The sequence below is a fragment of the Enhydra lutris genome, unplaced genomic scaffold, assembly GCF_002288905.1.
Source record: "Enhydra lutris kenyoni isolate GAN:26980312 unplaced genomic scaffold, ASM228890v2 scaffoldscaffold42, whole genome shotgun sequence".
Taxonomy (NCBI): Eukaryota; Metazoa; Chordata; class Mammalia; order Carnivora; family Mustelidae; genus Enhydra; species Enhydra lutris.
In genome coordinates, this window is record NW_019154126.1 from 17,125,712 (window position 1) to 17,149,245 (window position 23,534).

The 23,534-nt window shown below is 35.4% G+C and overlaps 1 protein-coding gene across 4 annotated transcripts in view; it reads right to left on the reverse strand.

The window, feature by feature from the left end:
- Window positions 1-23,534, reverse strand: part of LOC111155593 (cullin 2) — a 104,288-nt gene that overhangs the window by 35,076 nt on the left and 45,678 nt on the right. For all 4 annotated transcript variants that reach the window (XM_022515844.1, XM_022515845.1, XM_022515846.1 and 1 more), the window contains one exon: window positions 17,572-17,654. In XM_022515844.1, the coding sequence (XP_022371552.1) occupies window positions 17,572-17,654 (83 nt within the window). The remainder of the gene's footprint in view (window positions 1-17,571; window positions 17,655-23,534) is intronic.

Below are 23,534 nucleotides of genomic sequence, written 5' to 3' on the forward strand. Positions count from 1 at the left end.
AGGATATAGATATAGGTGGTGGTATAGCATAAAATACACCTAATATACCTTCATATAACCAAATTTACATTAGGAAGTAATCTTCTCTTTAATGGTACTACCCAAATTTATTTATCTACTGATGAGTTTAAGACTACAGTATTGAAAAAGGGAGAAAGTATGTAACTGTGGTTAAAAAAAATTATAATCATCACAAAATTAACGGAGGTAGAGATTATCTAACCCAAATTGTAGGGAAAGAGCTATCGCATTAGTATCAGATAACTACCTGTGTGGTAGAAGCAAGCATTTTAGCTAAAGGACAGTGCTTAAGAATCAGAGGGCTAAAATGAAATGTAGACAGTTGCTGGAACACAGTTTTAAGGTACCAGTACTTAATAAATGTTGAATATCTAAATGCAAGCAATATACTAAGTATTCAAGATTTAAGAAAAACACATGTTCTTTTACTTTAGCAACTCTTGGCCATTATGATAAAAATAACCTTTCAGACTACATTAAATAATTTTAGCACTAAGTGAGAACCATCTAAGCAGGGAAAAAAAAAACAACCAAACAGTTCTATCAGCTAAGGATTGCTTGCTCGCTAATATTCTCTACTCTGAAATCTTTTCTCTGTACAATCTTTTCTCCAGTTGCACGCGTTTTTTTTTTTTAACATTTCCTTGTGCTCTTGGCAATTACCAGTCTCTTGTCACAGAGTATTTATCATCATGTTTTCTCATCATCCTGTTTATGACAGCTTAAATCTAATTAGACCTCATATAAAACCATATATTGGAAAACAGAAATTTCAAGTTGAAAGGGGCCTCCAAAGTCAGCTGATCCAACCTTCCCTATTTTACAGGTAAGGAATCCAATGAAGTAATTTACTCAGGAAACTGAGTATGTGAAGGAAATTAGAATGCCCTGATCACCAATCTCTCTGTTGTTCATACAAATAATCCAGACAGGGTTGTTTAAAATTTAAAAGGAGGTGGGGGTCAAGAAATCAAGAAAGAATAAAACCATGGAGGCTGATAATCATTTTTCTGAATACATCTATGAACACTTTGTCAAGAATTTGGGAAGTAGAACAGCATAAACCCCAAGGGTGAGGGGGAAAAAAATCATCCAAAAGGCATTTCAACCTGATAAATACATTACAGATTTGGGGAGCCCGGGTGGCTCAGTCAGTTAAGCATCTGCCTTCAGGTCAGGTCATGATCCCAGGTTCCTGGGATCGAGCCCTGCATTGGGCTCCCTGCTCAGCTGGGAGTACACTTCTCTTTCTCCCTCTGCTGCTCCCCCTGTTTGTGCTCTTTTGCCCTCTCTCCCTCTCTCTCTGTCTCTATCAAATAAATAAAACCTTAAATATATATATATATATATATATATATAAACAGATTTGAAGAATAACAGATAGATATATATTTTCTGCATTCATTAACAAGTGTTAAAAGGTTAAGCTGTCTTGACAAACTCTACATAAGAACCTGTCTAAAGAAGAACACCTACTTATGCTGAGTGAAATAAGTCAATCAGAGAAAGACAATTACCATATGATCTCCTGGATATGAAGAATTTGAGAGGCAACGTGGGGGGTTGGGGATAGGGAAGGAAAAAAATCAAACAAGATGGGAGGGAGATAAACCCTAAGAGACTCTTAATCTCACAGAACAAACTGAGGGTTGCTGGGGGCAGTGGGGTAGGGAGAGGGTGGTTGGGTTATGGACATTGCGGAGGTTATGTGTTATGGTGAGTGCTATGAAGTGTGTAAACCTGGCGATTCACAGACCTGTACCCTTGGGGCTAATAATACATTATATGTTAATAAAAAATTACAAAAAAAAGAAGAATACCTACACAAGCTGGATTGCCTTAGGGAATTATCATACAAAGTTTACACTTAGATACTAATTTTACTGACACTCATTGTATCTTATTATGCCTCAGGCACTATAGTAAATACTTTATACAAAACATATTATTTCATCTTCACAACAGCAATATAAAATGGGTATTGTTAACAGTCTCTTTTAGTTAACTGATTTAGACAAAATTCTTTCAGCCTCAAATGAAAAATAGTTGGCAGCTAAATCACAGAAGTGTGAAAAGATATTCCCTGGGGAATAAATTACTCCACTCTGGTATTTGGTAAACTTGTAATTTTCGATCAATTTTCATTTTATCTTACTTCTTACTCCTAATCGCTCTTTTTTAAAACATAAATTTCATTATTTGCAGTAGGAAATATGAGCAGTTTTGAACTAATATTTCTTATTGTTATTCTTAAATATTTTAAAAAATTATTAACACAGCTCTAAGTAATTACAATAAGCTACAGTAAGCTAAGTAAATTATTAATGTCTTCATTTCCTTTAACTGAGATTACCATGTAGAAAACAATTTTTAAATATCAGGAATTCTACATATTGTCTCACATTAAGAACCCCTCTTTAGGGGCGCCTGGGTGGCTCAGTGGGTTAAAGCCTCTGCCATCAGCTCAGGTCATGATCCCAGGGTCCTGGGATGGAGCTCCACATCAGGTTCCCTGCTCAGCAGGGAGCCTGCTTCCTCCTCTCTCTCTCTGCCTGCCTCTCTGCCTACTTGTGATCTCTGTCTGTCAAATAAATAAACAAAATCTTAAAAAAAAAAAGTACCCCTCTTCAACCTCCATACTATATACTCATATCTCAACTAAATGAATACCACAGATTACAGTAAAAAAAATACTCTGGTAAAGACTCTGAAGTCACGTCCATTTCAGCCCAATCTAAAAACACTCTTGTCTCCCAGAAGAAGGAAAGAAAAGAAAAATAAGAACGGAATAATAAAAGAGAAAAAAAGATACAACAGGGAAGATCAATAAGATACAATTGATTTCTCTGAAAAAGAATGCAACAAAATACACAAACCTCTCACAAAAGTCATCAAGAAAAGATGCACATAAGTAATATTATGAAAGAAACTATTCCAGATGGGGATTAAAAAGAAAATAATACATTAACCAAGTTATTAAAGTTTACCACAATTTAAAAAGTATTATAGATATTCTCTACTCTTTGGTATTATATGATGACAAGGGCATATGTATCACCATGTGGAATTGCTCCCCTAAGCCATAATTTCAGTCTAATCATGACAAAGTATCAGAGAAATCAAAGTTGACATATTACAGAATACTTGATCACTAATTTTTTTAAAAAGTGCCAACTTATGAGAGACAAAGACAATGAAAAAAATTCTCCACCAAGTAGAGGAGACCAAAAGAGACATGAGAGCTAAGTGCAATGCTGTGGTTTAGACTGAATCTTGGGACAGAATGAACACATCAGTGAAAAAACTGGGGAAATGCAAATACAATCTGTAGTTTGGTTAACAGTTCTGTACTAATGTTTATAAATACACCATGGGTTGTCAGATGATAACAGTAGGAAAACAGGAGTATAATACAGGAACTTTCTGTACTAGCTTTGCAACTCTTCTGTAAACCTAAAATTCTTTCAAACACGTTTTTTAAAGAAAATACTGTCAGTAGCTACTTCCAATAATTTTGAAAAAATAATCCACAACTGATTTAGAAGAAATAAATATCTTACTAAAAAAACTATTGGCAGTGTAAAAATCTTATTTAAAAAACTCTGAGACAAAAGATTCTGCTTTGGAATCTAGCGCTCTAAGATAGGGCAAAAAGTTAGAGACTGGAAAGATGGCAGAGTAGGAGGATCATGAGCTCACCTCATCCCACTGACAGACACACCAAGGCAACAACTACATCTACACAACTAACTCTGAAAATAATCTGAAGACTGGCAGAATAAATCTTCCACACCTAGTTGTAGAGGAAACCCCATCAAAAAATGTGGGAGGGACATGATAAGCAAGGAGGAGTGAGGGGATGAGACCTTACAGCAGGCACTCCCGGCCCTGGGGACTCACACTAGGAAGATGAGTCCCCATAATGTATGGCTTTGAAAATTACCCAGCTTAACTTCAGGAGCATTAAAAATCCCCAGAGCTTAATCCCTGGAGAGCTGGAAGGCAGTTAGAAACTGAGTCCCTGCCCTTAAAGAACCAGCACACTAAATAACTCGGTAAACACATAGCAGAGAAGCAGCAGTTTGAAAAGCACTTGGGGTGTACGTGAAGATTATTGACTAATCTTAGAACATATGCTGGAGGGGCCTGGAGCTATAGGAGATTTCTTAAGGAACTATACTGTTGGTAGGTGCCATTTCTTTCCCACTCTCTGGTCTAGATAACTGGATACAGTTCTAACATTCTCCCATCTACACTGCTACCCACCCCAGTGTTCCCCAATCAGGCTGCCCCTGCCAAAACTGGTACCACTCCAAAGTGACTCCTGCCCTGAGAAGTTGGGGAGACAACACCATACATCAGCCCACCCACAGTTTCTACAGCCAGGCCTCTTAGCTGGCTGCACACATAGCAAGCCCCTGCACTTTAGTGCTTGCAGCGGTGGCAGGGGCTAACTGTAGACAACTAGGCTGTGCTAGCCCCAACCACCAGTTGCAGCTGGGCCTCTCAACAGTGTAGGGAGCAAATTCTGCCCAGTATCCCAACAACAGCCAGCTGGGCTGAAGGTCAGCTCCACCCACCAGCAAGCCCAAAGCAACTGTGGCTGAGCCACAACAGGAAGGCACATGCAGCTCACACAGGGAACACCAATGAAGCACCTGGTTCTGGCTACAGGGTAACACATGACTTCTACACAAGGCTACTACTTTCAAGACCACGATACAGCTAACCTAACTAATACAGAGAAACAAACAAAGAGAGTTAAACAAAATGAGAAGGCAGAGGGATACAACCCAAATGAAAGAACAAGACAAGAAAAAGAGCCAAGTAAAAATGGAGATCAACAATATTTCTCATAGAGTTCAAAGTAACAGTCATAATGATACAGTCATAAAGATACTTGAGAGAAGAGTGGATGAATTCAGTGAAAACTTCAACAAAGAGATACAAAAGAACTTAAAAAATGGAAAAAATATACTAGAGTGAATCAACAGCAGATTAGAAACCACAGAAGAATGGATCAGTGATCTGGAAGACAGGGTAATGGAAAGTAACCAAGCCAAACAGAAAAAAAAAAAAGGAACAAAAAGAAAAAAAAAAATAATAGGTTAAAAGAACTCTGCAACATCATCAATAGTTAACAATATTCATATGATAGGGATCCCTGAAAAAGGAGAGAGAAGGGGCTGGAAAATTTATTTGAAGAAACAGTAGATGAATATTCCCCTTATCTGAGAAAGCAAGCACACATATAGGTCTAGGAAGTACAGACAACACTTAACAAGATGAATCTAAGGAGATCCACACACAAAGATACATAACTAAAATGGCAAAAATAATAATAGAGAATTTTTTAAAAAGTAAGAGTAACAGCACCTGGATTGCTCAGTCAGTTAACTGTTTGACTACTGGTTTTGGCTCAGGTCACAATCTCATGAGTCATGAAATCAAGTCCTGGGTCAGGCTCTGTACTCAGTGGAGAGTCTGCCTGAATATTCTCTCCCTCTCCCCCTCTCCTCAACTCACACATTCTCTCTCTCAAATACATCTTAAAAAATAAATAAATAAAAGCAGCAAGAGGAAATACTTATATACAAGGGAAATACTTCAAGACTATGAGCTGATTTTTCAGTAGAAACTTTGCAAACCAGAAGAAAGTGTCATAGTATGTTCAAAGTACTGACAGGAAAAAAACTACAACCAACAATACCCTACCTGACAAGGTTATCATTCGGAATTGAAGGAGAGAGAGATTCCCAGACAAAAGAAAGGAGTTTATCACCACTAACCCAGCCTTATAAGAAATGTTAAAGGAAATTAATTAAATGGAAAGAACGGGCATAACTAGAAGAAAATAATAAAAGGTATCTAATGACACAAATAAAAACAAACATATAGTAAACATAGTAGATTAATTACTTAAAAAACACAAGGAGGTTAAAACACAAAAAGCAGTAAAATCAATTATATCTATAAAAATCAGTCAAGAGATAGACAATTAAAAAGATGTAAAATATGACATCATATATGTAAAATGTGGAGGGAGGGAGTAGAAATTTAATGCTTTCAGAATGTACCTGAACTTGAGCAACCATCAACTTAATATAGCCTGCTATACATGTTGGATGTTATATATGAACCCAATGGCAACCACAAATCAAACACCTATACTAGATACACAAAAAATAAAGAGAAAAGAATCTAAGCATAACACTAAAGAAAGCCATCAAACCATAAGGAAATAGAACAAAGAAGAACAGAGAGCTACAAAAACAACCAGAAAACAATGAACAAAATAATATGTAATCAGTAATTATTTTAAATTTTCAAAGACTAAATGCAAAAGACATAGGGTGATGTGGATAAAAAAACAAGACCAATCTATATGCTACTTACAAGAGACTCACTTCAGACCTAAAGACCCATACCGACTAAAAGCGAAGGGACAGAAAAAAATATTCCACTCAAATGGAAGTGAAAATAAAACCTGGAGTAGAAATAGAAACATCAGATAAAACAGACTTTAAAAGAAAGACTGTAGGGGCGCCTGTGTGGCTCAGTAGTTTAAAGCCTCTGCTTTCGGCTCAGGTCATGATCCGGGTCCTGGGATCGAGCCCCGCATTGGGCTCTCTGCTCAGCAGGGAGCCTGCTTCCTCCTCTCTCTGCCTGCCTCTCTACCTACTTGTGATTTCTGTCTGTCAAATAAATAAATAAAATATTAAAAAAAAAAAAAGACTGTAGCAAGAGACAAAGATCATTACAAAATGATAAAAGGGTCAATCCAAAAGGAGAATAGAACAATTATAAGTATCTATGCACCCAACATAGGAGCACTTAAATATATAAAGCAAAAATTAACAGACATAAAGGGAGATATTCACAGTAATACATTAATAATAAGGAATTTTAACACCCCACTTATATCAGCAGATAGACAGATAATCCAAACAGAAAATCAACAAGGAAACAATAGCTTTGAACGACAGATTAGACCAGATAGACCTAACAGATATATATAGAACATTCCATCCACAAACAGAACACACATTCTTTTCACATGCCTATGGAACATTTTATCAGACAGATCACATGTAAGGCTACAAAGCAAGTCTCAATAAATTTAAGATTGAAGTCATATCAATCATCTTTTTAAATCTCAACAGTAAGAAACTAGAAATCAATTACAAGGAAAAAAAAAAACTAGAAAAAAAACCCACAAACACATGGAGGCTAAAAAAATTAAACAACCAATAGGTGAACAAAGAAATCAAAGAGGAACTAAAAAAAAATAAATGGAGACAAATAAAAATGAAAATCCCAAAATCTTTGGGACACAGAAAAAAGCAGTTCTAAGAGAGAAGTACATATTGATACAGACCTACCTCAAAACACAAGAAAAATCACAAATGATTAAACCTTACCAAAAACAAAAACAAAACCTTACACCAAAAGGAACTAGAAAAATAGGAACAAACAAAACCTAATGTTAATAGAAGAAAATAATAATGATTACAGCAGAAACAAATGAACTAAAGACTTAAAAAAGGAAAGAAAGAAAACAATGAAACCAAGAGCTGGTTCTTTCAAAGATAAAACTCACTAACATTTAGACAAACTCACCCAAAACAAAAAACAAACAAAAAACGGAACTCAAATAAATAAAATCAGAAATGAAGGAGGAGAAATAACAACCCACCTCACAGAAATACAAAGCATGAGAAACTACTACTAATAATTACATGCTCACAAACTGGACAACCTAGAAGAAATGGATAAATTTCCAGAAACATGTAGTCTTCTAAAACTGAATCAGGAAGAAATAGAGTATTTGAACAGACTGATTACTAGTATTGAAAATGAACAGGTAATCAAAAACTCCCAACAAAAAAAAGCCCAGGACTAGATGGCTTCATAGGTGAATTCTATCAAACATTTAAAGAAGACTTAATATTGACCCTTCTCAAACTATTCCAAGAAACTCAGAAGAGGAGGGAAACTTTCAAATTCATTCTACAAAGCCAGCATTACCCTGATATCAAACCAGGACACACACACACCCACGCACGCGTGCGCGCAAACAAATATCCCTGATGAACACAGATGCAAATTTCATCAACAAAAATATCAAACCACATCCAACAATGCATTAAAAGGCTCATTCACCACAATCACCACAATCAAATGGGATTTACTTCAGGGATGCAAGAGCGGTTCAGTATTCACAAACCAACGTGATACCTTGCACTAACAAGAGAAAAGAAAAAACCATCTGATCATCTCAATAGATGCAGAAAAAGCATCTGACAAAATACAGCCTCCAGTCATGATAAAAACTCCTGACAAAGTGGGTTCAGAGAAACATACCTCAGTATAATAAAGGCCATATATGAAAAACCAACAGCTAATACCATATTCAGCAATGAAAAACTGAAAGCTTTTCCTCTAAGATCAGGAACAAGACAAAAATGTCCACTCTTACAACTTTCATTCAGCATAGTACCGGAAGTCCTCACTGTAGCAATCAAACATAATAAAGAAAGAAAAGGCATCCAAATTGGTAAGAAAGAAGTAAAACTATCACTATTGTAGATGACATGATACTATATATAGAAAAAAAACTAAAGACTCCACCACAAACTATTAGAATAAATGAATTCAGTAAGCTTGCTGGATACAAAGTTAATACTGGATTAATTCTGGATACAGAAATGTTATGTTTCTATCTACTAATAATAAAGGGGCAGAAAGAGAAATGTTTTTTAAATCCCACTTACAATTGTACCAAAAAGAATAAAATGCCTAGGAATAAAGTAAACAAGGAGGTGAAAGACCTACTACACTCTGAAAACTATAAAATACTGATGAACTGGAAATGACACAAAAAATGCTTGTGGATCGGAAACATCACTATCATTAAAATGTCCATATTGCCCAAAGGAATCTACCAATTCAATGTAATCACTACCAAAATACCAACAGCATTTTATACAGAACAAATAATCCTAAAATTTGTATGGAACCACAAAAGACCTTGAATAGCCAAAGCAATCTTGAGAAAGAACAAAGCTGAAGATATCACAGTCCCAGATTTCAAGATAAACGACAAAGTTGTAGTATTCAAGGTGCCTGGGTGGCTCAGTCAGTTAAGCGTCCAACACTTGATTTCAACTCAGGTCATGATCTCAGGGTCCTAGGATTGAGCCCCACATTGGGTCCCCCACTCAGCAGGGAGTCTGGTTATTTCCCTTTCCCTCTACCCTTTCCCCCACTTGCACATACTCTCTCTCTAAAATAAATAAAATTTTTTTAAAAAGCAGTAGAAACCAAAACAGTATGGTACCGGCACAAAACAAACACACAGATCTACAGAACACAATAGAGAGCCCACACTTCTATGGTCAATTAATCTATGTCAAAGGAAGCTAGAAGACACAATGGGGAAAAGACAGTCTCTTCAATAGATGGTGCTGGGAAAACTCCATAGCTATATGCAAATTAATGAAACTGGATCAGTTTCTTATACCATATACAAAAATAAACTCAGACTGGATTAAAGATCTAAATGTGAGACCCAAAACCACAAAACACCTAGAAGAAAATACAGGCAGGATCAGCCTTAGCAACAGATTTATGGATATGTCCTCAGGCAAGGGAAACAAAAGCAATAATAAACTACTGGGACTGTACCAAAATAAAAAGCTTTTACACAGCAAAGGAGACCATTAATAAAACAAAAAAAGCAACCCAGTGAATGGGAGAAGTATTTGCAAATGATATATCCAATAAGGGGTTAATATCCAGAATACATAAAGAATTTATACAATCAACATAAAAGGAAAAAATCCAAATGATTTAATTAAGAAATAGACTGAGGACCTGAATAGACATTTTTCCAAAGAGATACAAATGGCCAACAGACACATGAAGAGATGCTCAAATCACTAATCATCAGGGAGAAGCAAATCAAAACCACAATGAGGTATCACTTCACACTAGTCAGAATGGCTAGTATCCAAAAGACAAGAAATAGTAAGCGTTGTTCAGGATGTGGAAGCCCTATGGGCTGTTGATGGGAATGCAAATTGATGGCAGCCACTGTGGAAAACAGAATGGATGTTACTTAGAAAATGAAAAATAGAAATATCCTATAATCCAGTAATTTCATTACTGGGTACTTATCTAGAGAAAATGCAAACATGAATTCACAAAGATATATGCACCCCTGTATTTACTGCAGCATTATTTACTATAGCCAAAAGAAGGAACCAACCAAAGCATCTACTGATAGAATGAATGGATAAAGATGCAGTATACATACACAATAGATACTACTCAGCCATAAAAAAGAATGAAATCTTGTCATTTGCAACAACACGGATGGACCTAAAGGGTATTATGCTAAGTGAAATAAGTCAAACAGAAAAAGACAAATGCCACATGATTTCACTTAGACGTATAACCTATAAAACAAAGCAAATAACAACAACAACAAAAAAACCAGACTCTTAAATATGGAGAACAAACCGGTGGCTACTGGCGGGGATGTGGTTGGGGGGGATAGGCAAAATAGGTGAAGAGGATTAAGAGCTATAAACTTCCAGTTGTAAAATAAGTCAGTCACAGAGATGAAAAGTACAGCATAGGAAATATAGTCAATAATATTAATAATGTATGGTTACATACTTAATTGTGGTGAGCACTGAGTAATGTATAATATTGTCAATTATACATGTTGTACATGTATATGTTGTACACCAGAAACGAATATAACAAAGTATGTCACCTATACTTCAGTAAGAGAAAACAAAGACCAAGGTTAATTTGTAAATGTGAAAAAAAAAAATTCTTCTTACAAAGAAACTCTAGACCCAGATGGTTTTGTAGGGAGTTTACTAAACACCAAAAAATGATCACCCCATGGACATTAAAGAGGGCACATGATGTAATGAGCACTGGGTGTTATGTAAGATTGATGAGTCACTGAACCCTACCTCTGAAACTAATAATACACTATATGTTAATTAACTAATTTAAAGAAATTTTTAAAAAAAGATTACCCCAGTTACAACTCCTTTTTTTTTTTTTAAAGATTTTATTTATTTATTTGACAGAGAGAGATCACAAGTAGACAGAGAGGCAGGCAGAGAGAGAGAAAGAGGGAAGCAGGCTCCCTGCTGAGCAGAGAGCCCGATGCGGGACTCGATCCCAGGACCCTGAGATCATGACCTGAGCCGAAGGCAGCGGCTTAACCCACTGAGCCACCCAGGCGCCCCCCCCCAGTTACAACTCTTAAAACACTCTTTTCCTCAAAAGAAAAAGAGGGAACAGCCCCTAATCCATCCTACAAGGATGAGCCTGATACCAAACCCAAAGACATATGAGAAAGAATAGTTATAGGCTCATTCCATTCATGGATATACATCCAAAATTCTAAATAAAATATTATTTAGCAAATCAAATGCAAAAATGTTATAAAAGTTATTATAAACAACCACCAACCTGGGTTTTATTCTAGCTATATGAGGATAGTTTAATATTTAAAAATCCATAAATGTAACCCACCACTCTAACAGATTAATAGAAAAAAAACCATGATTGCTCAATACAAATAGAAATCATTTTATAAAATTCAATACCAAATTCAAATTAATTTCATCATTCTGATAAAGAGTATCTAATAAAAAAAATCAGAGGAAGCATCGTTTTAAAGGAGGAAATGTTACATGTGTAATCTTTAAAATTAGGAATGAGACAAAGATGCTCATTACCCATCACCCCTCTTCAACACTTCTGTGGAGGTCCTGGTCATTGGGGGTGTGTGTGTGTGTGTGTGCACAGCAAGTGTGTGCACGCGTGCACACACACACAAGAAACATAACTATCATTAACAGATTATGACTGCTTACATGGAAAGCACAAAAATAAGCACAAATTATTAGAAATGACACTTTTTTTTTTCTTGGAGATGAAGCTAGACATGATGGAATTTAACAAGGTGGCTGAATATAAGATTTATATATTAAGAGTGTTGTATTTCAATACACTAGCAGAAAACAAATAGAATGGCTAATTATACAGAAAAACTTTTTGTATCAGTATCAGAGAATATGAAGTATCTTGAAATCAAACAAAAAGCATGAAGAATCTTTATAAATAAATATATAAAAACTATTTAGGGGGTGCCTGGTTGGCTCAATGGGTTAAAGCCTCTGTCTTCGGCTCAGGTCATGATCCCAGGGTCCTGGGATCAAGCCCCATATTGGGCTCTCTGCTCAGCAGGGAGCCTGCTTCCTCCTTTCTCTGTCTGCCTCTCTGCCTACTTGTGATCTCTGTCAAATAAATAAATAAAATCTTAAAAAAAATATTTAGGAGGTAATAGGAAGATTTAATAGGAATAACTTAATAGGAAGATTTAATAAAGATGTAAATTCTTTCCGGGGCACCTGGGTGGCTCAGTGGGTTAAAGCCTCTGCCTTCGGCTCAGGTCATGGTCCCAGAGTCCTGGGATTGAGCCCCGCATCGGGCTCTCTGCTCAGCAGGGAGCCTGCTTCCTCCTCTCTCTCTCTGCCTGCCTCTCTGCCTACTTGTGATCTCTGTCAAATAAATAAATAAACAAAATCTTAAAAAAAAAAAAAAAGATGTAAATTCTTTCCAAACTAACTTATATATTCAACTGAATTTCAATCCTACAGAAAATTTCTTCTAGGTAACTTACAATCACCTTTAAAAAAAGACGATTACGACCTGTATATGAAAGAGTAAACGACCAACTAACAGCAAGAACACTTCTGGCTTATGGAGGGCAAATCTGTCTTACCAGATATCAAGATTTATTATGCTGTAATAATAAACACAGTGAGGTGTGGGCCCAAGGACAGACAAACAAACAAGTGGAATAGAAAAGAACCATGAGAGGGAGCCACACTTGTAGGAAACTTTGGTATCTAATAGGGCATGATGTTAGAATAATGGTGAAAGTAGGAAGAGTTTAAAAAACAAAAAAAAACAAAAAAACAAAAAAAAAAACCAGGAGCTATGAAGTTAAAAATTTTTTTTTTCCATTTGTCACTTGTCTTTGTTTATGATTATACAACAGAGAGTGGATGCTAAAAAGTCATGACTTCTTTGCTGCTGAGTTGTAATTTCAGAATAAATAAAAACTTTTCCAATTCAACAAATACTAAGCATAGAAACTTATTTCAGATTATAATTTGCCAAATGATTCTCTTGGGGATAAAGGAATCCACCATATAAATGCTAAAGCAGCAGTTCTGATCCTAGGAATCCATAAACCTTCTAAAAAGTATGTGAAGGGTGCCTGGGTGGCTCAGCTGGTTGAGCATCTGCCTTCGACTCAGATCATGATCCCAGGGTCCTGGGATCGAGCCCCACATCGGGCTCCCTGCTTGGCGGGGAGTCTGTTTCTCTCTCTCCCTCTACTGTTCCCCCTGCTTGTGCTCTCTCGCTCTGTCAAATAAATAAAATCTTTACAAAAATACAAATAAAAATATAAAAAGAATGTAAAGTTTTGAGTGCATATACATGTTCAGTATTTTTATGTGGGGAGGCTCCAGAGGTTGCATTATCTTCCTAAAGGACCATAAAGATTCCACACACATGCACACACAAATAAATAAAAACCACTATACTTAAATAAACAAATATTTAGATATAACAAATTATCATCAGTAGTTACATGGGAAGAGAAAAAAGTTTCAGCTAAAAGGAAGAAAACAGATATTCACATTTTATGTGCCAATTAAACTTAAAAAATATATTTTTTAATTCTGAAATAATTATAGATTCATAGGAAGTTGCAAACATAACACAGAGTGGTCCTGAAAACATGCATCCAGTTTTCTCCAGTGGTAACATCCTTCATGATTATGATACATCAATCACAGGAAATCAACATGGATACAACCTATAGACCTTACTCAGATTTTTTTACCTTATTTAGTTTTTATACACAATCATTTGTTTTTTATACACAATCATTTGTTTGTATATGTGTAAGTCTATGCAATTTTATCACATATCTAATACTGCCACTATATTCAATATATACAACTACTTTATAACCATAACGCAACTCCCTCATACTACCACTTTATAGTCTCACACCAACCACTAATCTCTTCTAGTTTTTAAGAAAAATATATTTTTAAGTATTCTTAATATTTACGTAAACTCCCCAAGTGCATGTGCCTATATGAGTATATTATATGTAATATATGCGTGTAGATATATACATACGCACATCCATATAAATATATGTACACACATATATATGTGCATATATACGATCTTAAATGCACAGATAATTTCTATTAGAAGATACTTTAAATCCTTAATAGGGGTTTGCTTCAAATAACAGAACTGAAGGCATCAAGGGAAAAGTAAAAGTCTTTTAATTTCTCTTTTTAACCTCCTATACATTTTTAATTGTATACAATCAACACATTTTACTTTTATAATTTTTTTTGTAGAAAGATAATGCTTTTAAACATCCTTTGTGTAAGCTTGATTTTCAGTGGCCAGATTTGAGAAACCACAAGTTCACAATAATGCCCTTTAGACACTTGCAGAGAATATCTAGCAACCTAGGGATGAAAGCAGGGAAAGGAAATTGTGAATAAATTGACAGGAAATCAAATTTGTAATATGCTCTGCTAGATCCGAGATTTTATTCTCTAAGTTTGGTGGACCTCTTTCCACAAAGAAGTTGTAGGTACACATAGTAAAATACTTCTCTGTTAGCAGCAATAGCAATGAGATGCAACTTCAACAAACCACTGCTAGGAATATGTAATATATGGGTAAGACCACAACTCAAGGACCAGAATAACCGGTCTCCTGATTCTCATTAAGCCATATACTAGATATGTGACCTGAGTAAGCTGACTATTCTCTCAAGCCTCATTTTCCCCATTTGTAAAATGAGCCTATGACAATATTCACCATTATGTACCATTACAAGGGTCAGCCAGTTTTACCAATGGGGAATACCTACCAGAACCATTTGTCTGTGTAATGGAAGTTATAAGCCTTATTATCTTTAACAATAATGGATAAATAGATATTAAAGCAATGCAGTGAAAATACCCAAATTGGAAGTTTGTAGGCATGGAATCTCTTAGCTATTTCAAATTCAGTAAGTCATTTCTACTTATTGAAGTTCAATTTATTTACTTATCAATAAAACTTTTCCTGCTTTCTTAAGATCAAATAAAGAACTATGTGTGAAATTACTAGAATATTCAAAGCATTATAAAACTAAAATGTATATAAAAGCCAAAGTACTAGAACTAGGAATGGAAGAAATGTTCTGTGAATTTAAAAGACAGGCATAGGGGCACGTGGGTGGCTCAGTCATCAAGCATTTGCCTTCAACTCAGGTCATGATCCCAGATTCCTAGGATCAAGCCCCACATCAGGCTCCCTGCTCAAAGAGAAGCCTGCTTCTCCCTCTCCCACTCCCCCTGCTTGTGTTCCCTCTCTCGCTGTCTCTCCCTGTCAAATAAATAAATAAAATCTTTAAGAAATTTAAAAAAAGGGGCGCCTGGGTGGCTCAGTCAGTTAAGTGGCTGCCTTTGGCTCCGGTCATGATCCCAGGGTCCTGGGATGGAGACCCATGTTGGGCTCCCTGCTCGGTGGGGAGTCTGCTTCTCCCTCTCCCTCTGCCTGCTGCTCTGCATACTTGTACTATCTCCCTCTCTGACAAATAAATAAATAAAATCTTTTTTTAAATAAATAAATAAATAATAATTTAAAAATTTAAGAAAGAAGAAACTAACAGACACTTTAGAGTTAGCTGAAGCCATATTTGAATCCCTGGAATTAAGAAGATGGGGCTGGAGTCAAATTAGCTTTGTTAGGGCACCACCGACATCTTCATTTGTAAAATGGTAATGGAAGTAGCACCAACATCCCAGAGTTGTGAGGATTAAATAGGATAATGCAGGTAAAGCTTTTAGAACACTTCTTGACACATAGCTCCCATATTTTATTATTATTATTATTGTTGTTGTTGTTATGCCTGAGTTTCTTTAGCTGTAAAATGTGGGGTAATACCTACTTAATAGAATATAGATGAAAAATAAATATTAGTAGGGCATATCAAATAATACTTTCATGGAAGCTGATTATAACAACAAAATTAAGACACATTGTCCTAATATCTCTAACCAAATAATCTGTCTTTTCCAGAATATCCTGTATTGTTGTATTATTTTTTAACTTTAATTTTATTATTGTTTTATTACTCTTCTATTATTTTTCATATACAGTTAGATTTTCTTTCATTTTTCATCAAATTCATTTTTAACAAACTAACAATCACACTTAAGAAAATTTACTAGGTTGGGAGCAACATATTAAAAGAGACATTTCAAAAAACTGCATTTAGAAAATTTTAACAGTATTTTCAATAAACTTAATGTAAAATAGCTGAATTCCAAGTCAAGAAATAAGTTAATACTTCACAGCAAAATAAATACATTAGAACCTACAACTATTATTGGGAGTGTTCTTTCAGCTAATTATGGTTTAGTAAAGAAAAGAGAAAGAAAAAAAATGTCCCACCCTACTGCTTCACTATCCTTTTTTCTCCATCTTCCTATCTTTGGATAAAATGGAATCATTAAAAGGGTGAGTAACAGTTTTTTAAAACCAAGTTACTAATTGCTATCATCTACTTTCTACTATTTAGTATTAATATTAAATTTTAAAATATTCCCCTATCCTCTTTGGTGGCTTGTTTTTTTGTTTCTGTTTGGTTTTTTAAATGTCCTATGAGGAGCCCATAGAAAAAACAATGATTTCCTTGTTTTCCCTCACATAAAAAACTTGTATTAAGGAAAGCATTTTCAGATGGAGTGGCCATTATCATACTGCAATTCACTGGTCTAAATAACTCCTACAACATCAGTTCCAGTAAAATGACATTTATTTTACACACACCTGTATGACTGACTTTCAGTTCTTCTAATTACCCAAAAGTGAAGTCCAGTAAGAATTTTTTAGGATGTCCTATTCTGGATTCTGCAGGAAAACTTACTCTCTTAAATTCTATTCACACAGAAATTAGGTAAAGAGTCCACCATGCTGGGCCATGAGTAGAATGCAAAGCCATTTTCCCACAAACAAACCTCACATACAGGCAAGTTACTAATTTAACACTGGGGCTAAGAGGTAGTTTGTTTTCCCAAACAGGTTATCCTAATTAAGATTTAAACTGAAAGAATATGTCAAAACAATTCAGCTATGCCCTAGAAGATCTAAGAGGTATCAGGCTTTCAACAACAAATGACATGTCACTTTCTTTCAGGGACTTACTTATTTACTAAGCATTTTGGGCTAATGACCAAAGACCTGTCAAAAAAAAGATTATAAAACAATTTTAAAATATTGGCATTAAGATGGAAAATGAGGCTTCTTTAAGTAAACCAAGGCCTGCGTCGAGATAACTGCCATGCAAATGTACACTATTTAAAACCATTTCAAATAGGAAATTAGAATTGACTCAAGAAGACAAATGTCAGTACTCACTTTTTTATTTCTCGGAGCAACATTCGGATAAGGATGGTCTGAAGTGGTTCAACCATCAATTTTCTCCACATATCCAATGCTAGCTGCCAGGAAAAATAATCAAGGATGAATTACCTAGCATTTGTTTTTAACATTTACTAAAATGTTGAAAGACTTTTTAAAGCAAAAAGACACATCAAGTATTTAAAACTAGTATTTCAAAAGTCAAATGAAAGTGGAATATACATAAAAAATGAATTTCTAATTTAAACTGAAAATGAGTATCAAACTTGTACAAAGAACAGAATTAAGGTCTGAACTAACTGAAACTGAATTGAATTCAACTGAATTAACTGAAAATCTTAAAGAAATACTTGATTTGATTTTTATAAATCATAACTTATTGATTGTTAAATGCCTGATATTCTGGAAAGGCTGTATAAATGCTAAGACTAAGAGAATCAAAGGAATTATGTTAAAGTAATTTGGCTGTTGGCTGATTTTTAAAATTATAAAACCTCTCATACAAACATAAAGGGTAAGCCAATTAAAAGAATAATAAAATACATCCCTGTATTCACAACCCAGTTTAAGAAACACAACTTCCGGGGCTCCTGGGTGGCTCAGTGGGTTAAAGCCTCTGCCTTCAGCTCAGGTCATGATCTCAGGGTCCTGGGATCGAGCCCCGCATCAGGTTCTCTCTGCTCAGCAGGGAGCCTGCTTCCCCCTCTCTCTCTGCCTGCCTCTCTACTTGTGATCTCTCTCTGTCAAATAAATAAATAAAATCTTTAAAAAAAAAAAAAAAAAGAAAAAAGAAACACAACTTCCCTATTACCAGTGCTCTGAATGTCCTCCTACCTTCCCCTCAGAGGTTACCACAACCCCGAATATTGTGTTAAATCATTCCCTTGCCTATAGTTCTACCAAATGTGTACATATCCCCACATTTTTTTAAATTTTAAGTCCCGTAGTTAACACACAGCACTAATTTCAGGTGTACAACATTGTGATTCAACAATTCTAAATATTACTCAGTGCTCATCAAGATAAATGTACTTTTAATCCCCTTCACCTATTTCACCCATCCCCTCACCCACTTCCCCTCTGGGGAGTGAATGAACATCAGTTCATTCCCTATAATTAAATCTGTTTTTTTTTTTTTTTTTTTGCTTTGTTTTTTTCTCTGACTTATTTAACATGGCATTATACACTCTAGATCGATGTTGTTGCAAATGACAAGATTCATTTCTTTTATGGCTGAGTAATATTCCTTTGTAGATACAGACCACATCCTCTTCATTCATACATCTATCAATGAATGCCTGGGCTACTTGCATAATTTATATTGTAAATAATGGTGCAATATACACAGGGGTGAGTATGTTTTTGCAAATTCATGTTTTCATTTTCTTTGAGTAAATACCCAGTAGTAGAATTACTGGATTATAGGATATTTCTGTTTTTCATTTTTTGAGTAACATCCATTCTGTTTTCCATAGTAGTGGCCATCAATTTACATTCCCACCAACAGCCCATGAGGGTTCCCTTCCACATCCTCATCAAAGCTTGCTATTTCTTATCTTTTGGATACTAGTCATTCTGACTAGTGTGAGGTGATATCTCATTGTGGTTTTGATTTGCACTTCCCTGATTATTAGTGATTTGAGCATCTCTTCACGTGTCTGTTGGTCATTTGTATCTCTTCTTTGGAAAAAGAAAAATGTCTATTCGGGTCCTCGGCTCATTTCTTAATTAAATCATTTGGGTGTTTTTATGTTGATTGTATAAATTCTTTACATATTCTGGATACTAACCCCTTATTTGATGCCATTTGCAAATATTTTCTCCCATTCACTGGGTTGCCTTGTTTTATTGATGGTCCCCATTGCTGAGGAAAGGCTTTTTTATGTTGGCGTAGTCCCAATAGTTTAATATTGCTTTTGCTTCCCTTGTCTGAAGAAATACATTCATAAATATGTTGCTAAGGATGATGTCCAAAAGAATACTACCTACATTTTCTTTTAGACATTTTATGGTTTCATGTCTCACTTTTATTTTTTTTTTTAAGATTTATTTATTTATTTGACAGACAGAGATCACAAGTAGGCAAAGAGACAGGCAGAGAGAGAGGAGGAAGCAGGCTCCCCGCTGAGCAGAGAGCCCGACGCGGGGCTCGATCCCAGGACCCTGGGATCATGACCCGAGCCTAAGGCAGAGGCTTTAACCCATTGAGCCACCCAGGTGCCCCTCATGTCTCACTTTTAGATCTTTAACCCACTTTAAGTTGATTTTTGTGTATGATATAAGGGGTTGTTCCATTCATTTGCATGTAGTTGCGCAGTTTTCCCAACACCATTTGCTGAATAGATTGTTCTGCATTGCATATTCTAGCCTCCTTTGTCAGACATTAACTGACCATAAAAGCATGGGTTTGTATGCATGGTACTTTATCTTGTTCCACTGATCTATGTGTCTATTTCTGTGTTAGTACCATTTTGTTTTGATTACTACAGCTTTGTGAGGTAGTTTGACATCCAGGATTGTAATACCTTCAATTTTGTTCTTCTCTCTCAAGACAGCTTAGGCTATTTCAGGTCTTTGGTGGTTCCATACAAATTTTAAGATTATTTGTTCAAGTTCTGTGAAAAATGCTATTTGTATTTTGATAGGGATTACAATGAATTTATAAATTGTTTTGGTATATCCTTGTGGTTTTAACCAGCATCTTCTTGTTTGAGGCTGGGTATCTTTTTATACGTTTATTGTACATCTTAGTTTTTTTTCTGTGAAATGCCAATTCATCTCTTTTGCCCATTATTCAGTCGTATTTATCTTGTTCTTAATAAAAAGTAGGAGTTCTTCATCTATTATAGAAATTAAACCCTTGACAGTTTTATATATTGCAGACATAGTTTGTGACTTTACTTGTGAGTTCCTTTATAGTGTTTTTTTTTTGAGTAAAAATAAATTATATTTTAATGTCTCAAAGTTATCAATCTTTTCCTTTATTGTCTGTATTTTTCTTGTCTTTTAAGAACCTCCTTACCCTAATGTCAGGGATGTGTGTGCTCTTATATTGCCTTCCAAAAGTTTTTATGTTTTGCCTTTCATATTTAAACTCCAATATATTTTTCCCATAAACAGTACAAATTATTCCCGTATCAAAAATTGCTCCTCTGTTTCCAACATAATTGCATCTATACAGCCATTAGTCTGGTTTTAGCCTCTTTATTCTATTTCCCTGGGGTAACCTTATTCTGATCAATTAGTAATTCCATTTCAAATAAGTAAAAGCATCCGCCTTCCCACAGGGTCCATTCTTCAAGTTTTCCCTTATTTTTTGTTTTTTAAATAGCGCAAACAGGGAAAAAGGTGATACAAAAGAAAATGAGATGTTATAGCTATAGTAGGAGAACAAACTAAGAAGCCTTTTGAAAGCAAGCTGGAGGGGTTATCAAAATTCAGTGTGTGCTTGGACCCAGAAAATCCACTTTTGGGTACTCACTCTAAGAAAATTTCTGCTCATGTACAAAGATTTATACATAAATGTTAATTCCTTAAGCATTAAGATTTGTGTCTACTTTGTTCACTATTGTATTCTCAGCATACAGAAAAGTGCCTAGGACACAGAGGGATTAAAAATATATTTAATAAATGAATAAATGAACAATGATATTCACAGCAGTATTGTTCATAACAACAAAGAACTGAACACTAAGAAAAATAGTTTAATAAATGATTAAGAAATTATTGTATATCCCTACTACAGAATACTGAACTCTCAGAAAAATAAACATGTGCAAAGAACTAGACACATTAACCAAAAAAAACAAAACAAAACAGGTAAGAAATACAAGTTGCAAGATATATGGTATGCTATCATTAGGGTACATAGGATATGATACCATTAATGTTTAAAATACAAAATTAGGGCGCCTGGGTGGCTCAGTGGGTTAAAGCCTCTGCTTTCGGCTCACGTCATGATCCCAAGGTTCTGGGATCGAGCCCCACATCGGGCTCTCTGCTCAGCAGGGAGCCTGCTTTCCTTCCTCTCTCTCTGCCTGCCTCTCTGCCTACTTGTGATCTGTCTGTCAAATAAATAAATAAAATCTTTAAAAAAAAATACAAAATTAAACCATTACATGCACAGTATAAGTATTTATATGCAAATGCACAGGCAAAATTCAGGGAAGACATTATTTATGGTGATTTCCTCTGGAAGGAAGAGTGAGCTTGATAGTGTTGGTGATAAGGGACAATTATTAAAATATTCACTTATAATCCTACAAACTAAAGCAATTATTATTTCCTACTGAACTGTTACTCTACATCCTTTTCCCCTTATAGTTTTATTCCTATTAAACATGTACTATGTCCGAATTTTTTCATTAAATATTTTCCCCTTTATTAAAGTTACTGTGAACTATTTTTTGCCTTCATAACAAAATTGTACTGTACGTATTCATCTATGTATGGTTTTTACTATTGAATATTAGACATTTAGACTGCCTATGCATTAGTCACCCTTATTAATAACAATGATCTCAAGGAATACTTTTATTTTTTTAAAAAGATTTTATTTATTTATTTGACACAGAGAGAAAGTGTGTGAGCATAAACAGGGGGAGCAGCAGGTAGAGGGAGAGGGAGAAGCAGGCTCCCTGCTGAGCAAGGAGCAGATGCAGGGCTCGATCCCAGAACCTTGGGATCATGACCTGAGCAGAAGGCAGATACTTAACCAACTGAGCCATCCAGGTGCCCCGCAAGAATACTTCTAAATATTTAAACTTTTTTCCCCATTATTTATTATTTTCATAGTACAGATTACCAGATATGGGACTATCTGGTTAACAGTACTGCACGTTTTAAAGTCTACTGAAAGACAATGACAGGGACGCCTGGGTGGCTCAGACGTTAAGGGTCTGCCTTCAGCTCAGGTCATGATCCCAGGGTTCTGAGATCAAGCCCCACATCAGGCTCCCTGCTCAGCAAGAAGCTTGCTCCTTCCTCACCCACTCCCCTTGCTTGTGTTCCCTCTCTCACTGTGTCTCTCTCTCTGTCAAATAAATAAATAAATAAATAAATAAATAAATAAAATCTTTTAAAAAAAGAAAGACAATGACGAATTTCTTTCCAACAGGATTATTCTAAGTAAAATTTGTACTAATGCCACATCTTAGCTGTTTATTTCTTTCATTAACACTCACCACAATTTCACATTAATTTCTGTACTTATCTGGCATGATAAGTACCTGAGGACAGAGACCCTCTGTCTGTTCACCACTGTATTACCAGTGTGTGTCTACTCAATAAATACATCTTTATTGATTGATGATGATTTACTGACTGATGAATAAACAAATACTGTATTGGAGTATTTCTTTTACAACCCATATATGTTTTTTGTAACTTTCCACATTTAAATTTACATTTTACCTCAAGAATCTGAAAGAACTACCTGACTTCCATGCTTCATTGTTTTACTCTGAACTCCTTTAATTACTTTTTAAAGTTAAAATAAATTTGTTATATCCATAAATCTGTATCTCTTCTGTTTTAGGATCTCTTTTAAGCCTAGGACCTTTGCACTTTTTTTTTTTAAAGAGAGGGAGCATGCAGGACATGAGGTGGGGGAGGGGCACAAGAAGAGGGGGAGAGAGAGAGAAAATCCTATGCAGACTCCACACCCAGCATGGAGCCTGACACAGGGCTCAACTCCACAACCCTGAGATCATGACCTGAGCTAAAATCAAGAGTCAGATGCTCAACCAACTAAACCACCCAGGCGCCTTGACCTTCGCACTTTTTAACTACAAGAATCTCAAGAGTATTTCCTAAATACTCTTGGAAAATATTTTCTTAAAGACTTTTTATGAATTTTTCACATAGTGGAACTATTAAACTGTCATTTATTCATCTATCGTTAATTATTAAAATAATACTAATCATATCTCTTCCGTTCTCATCTATGTAAAGATTCTTAG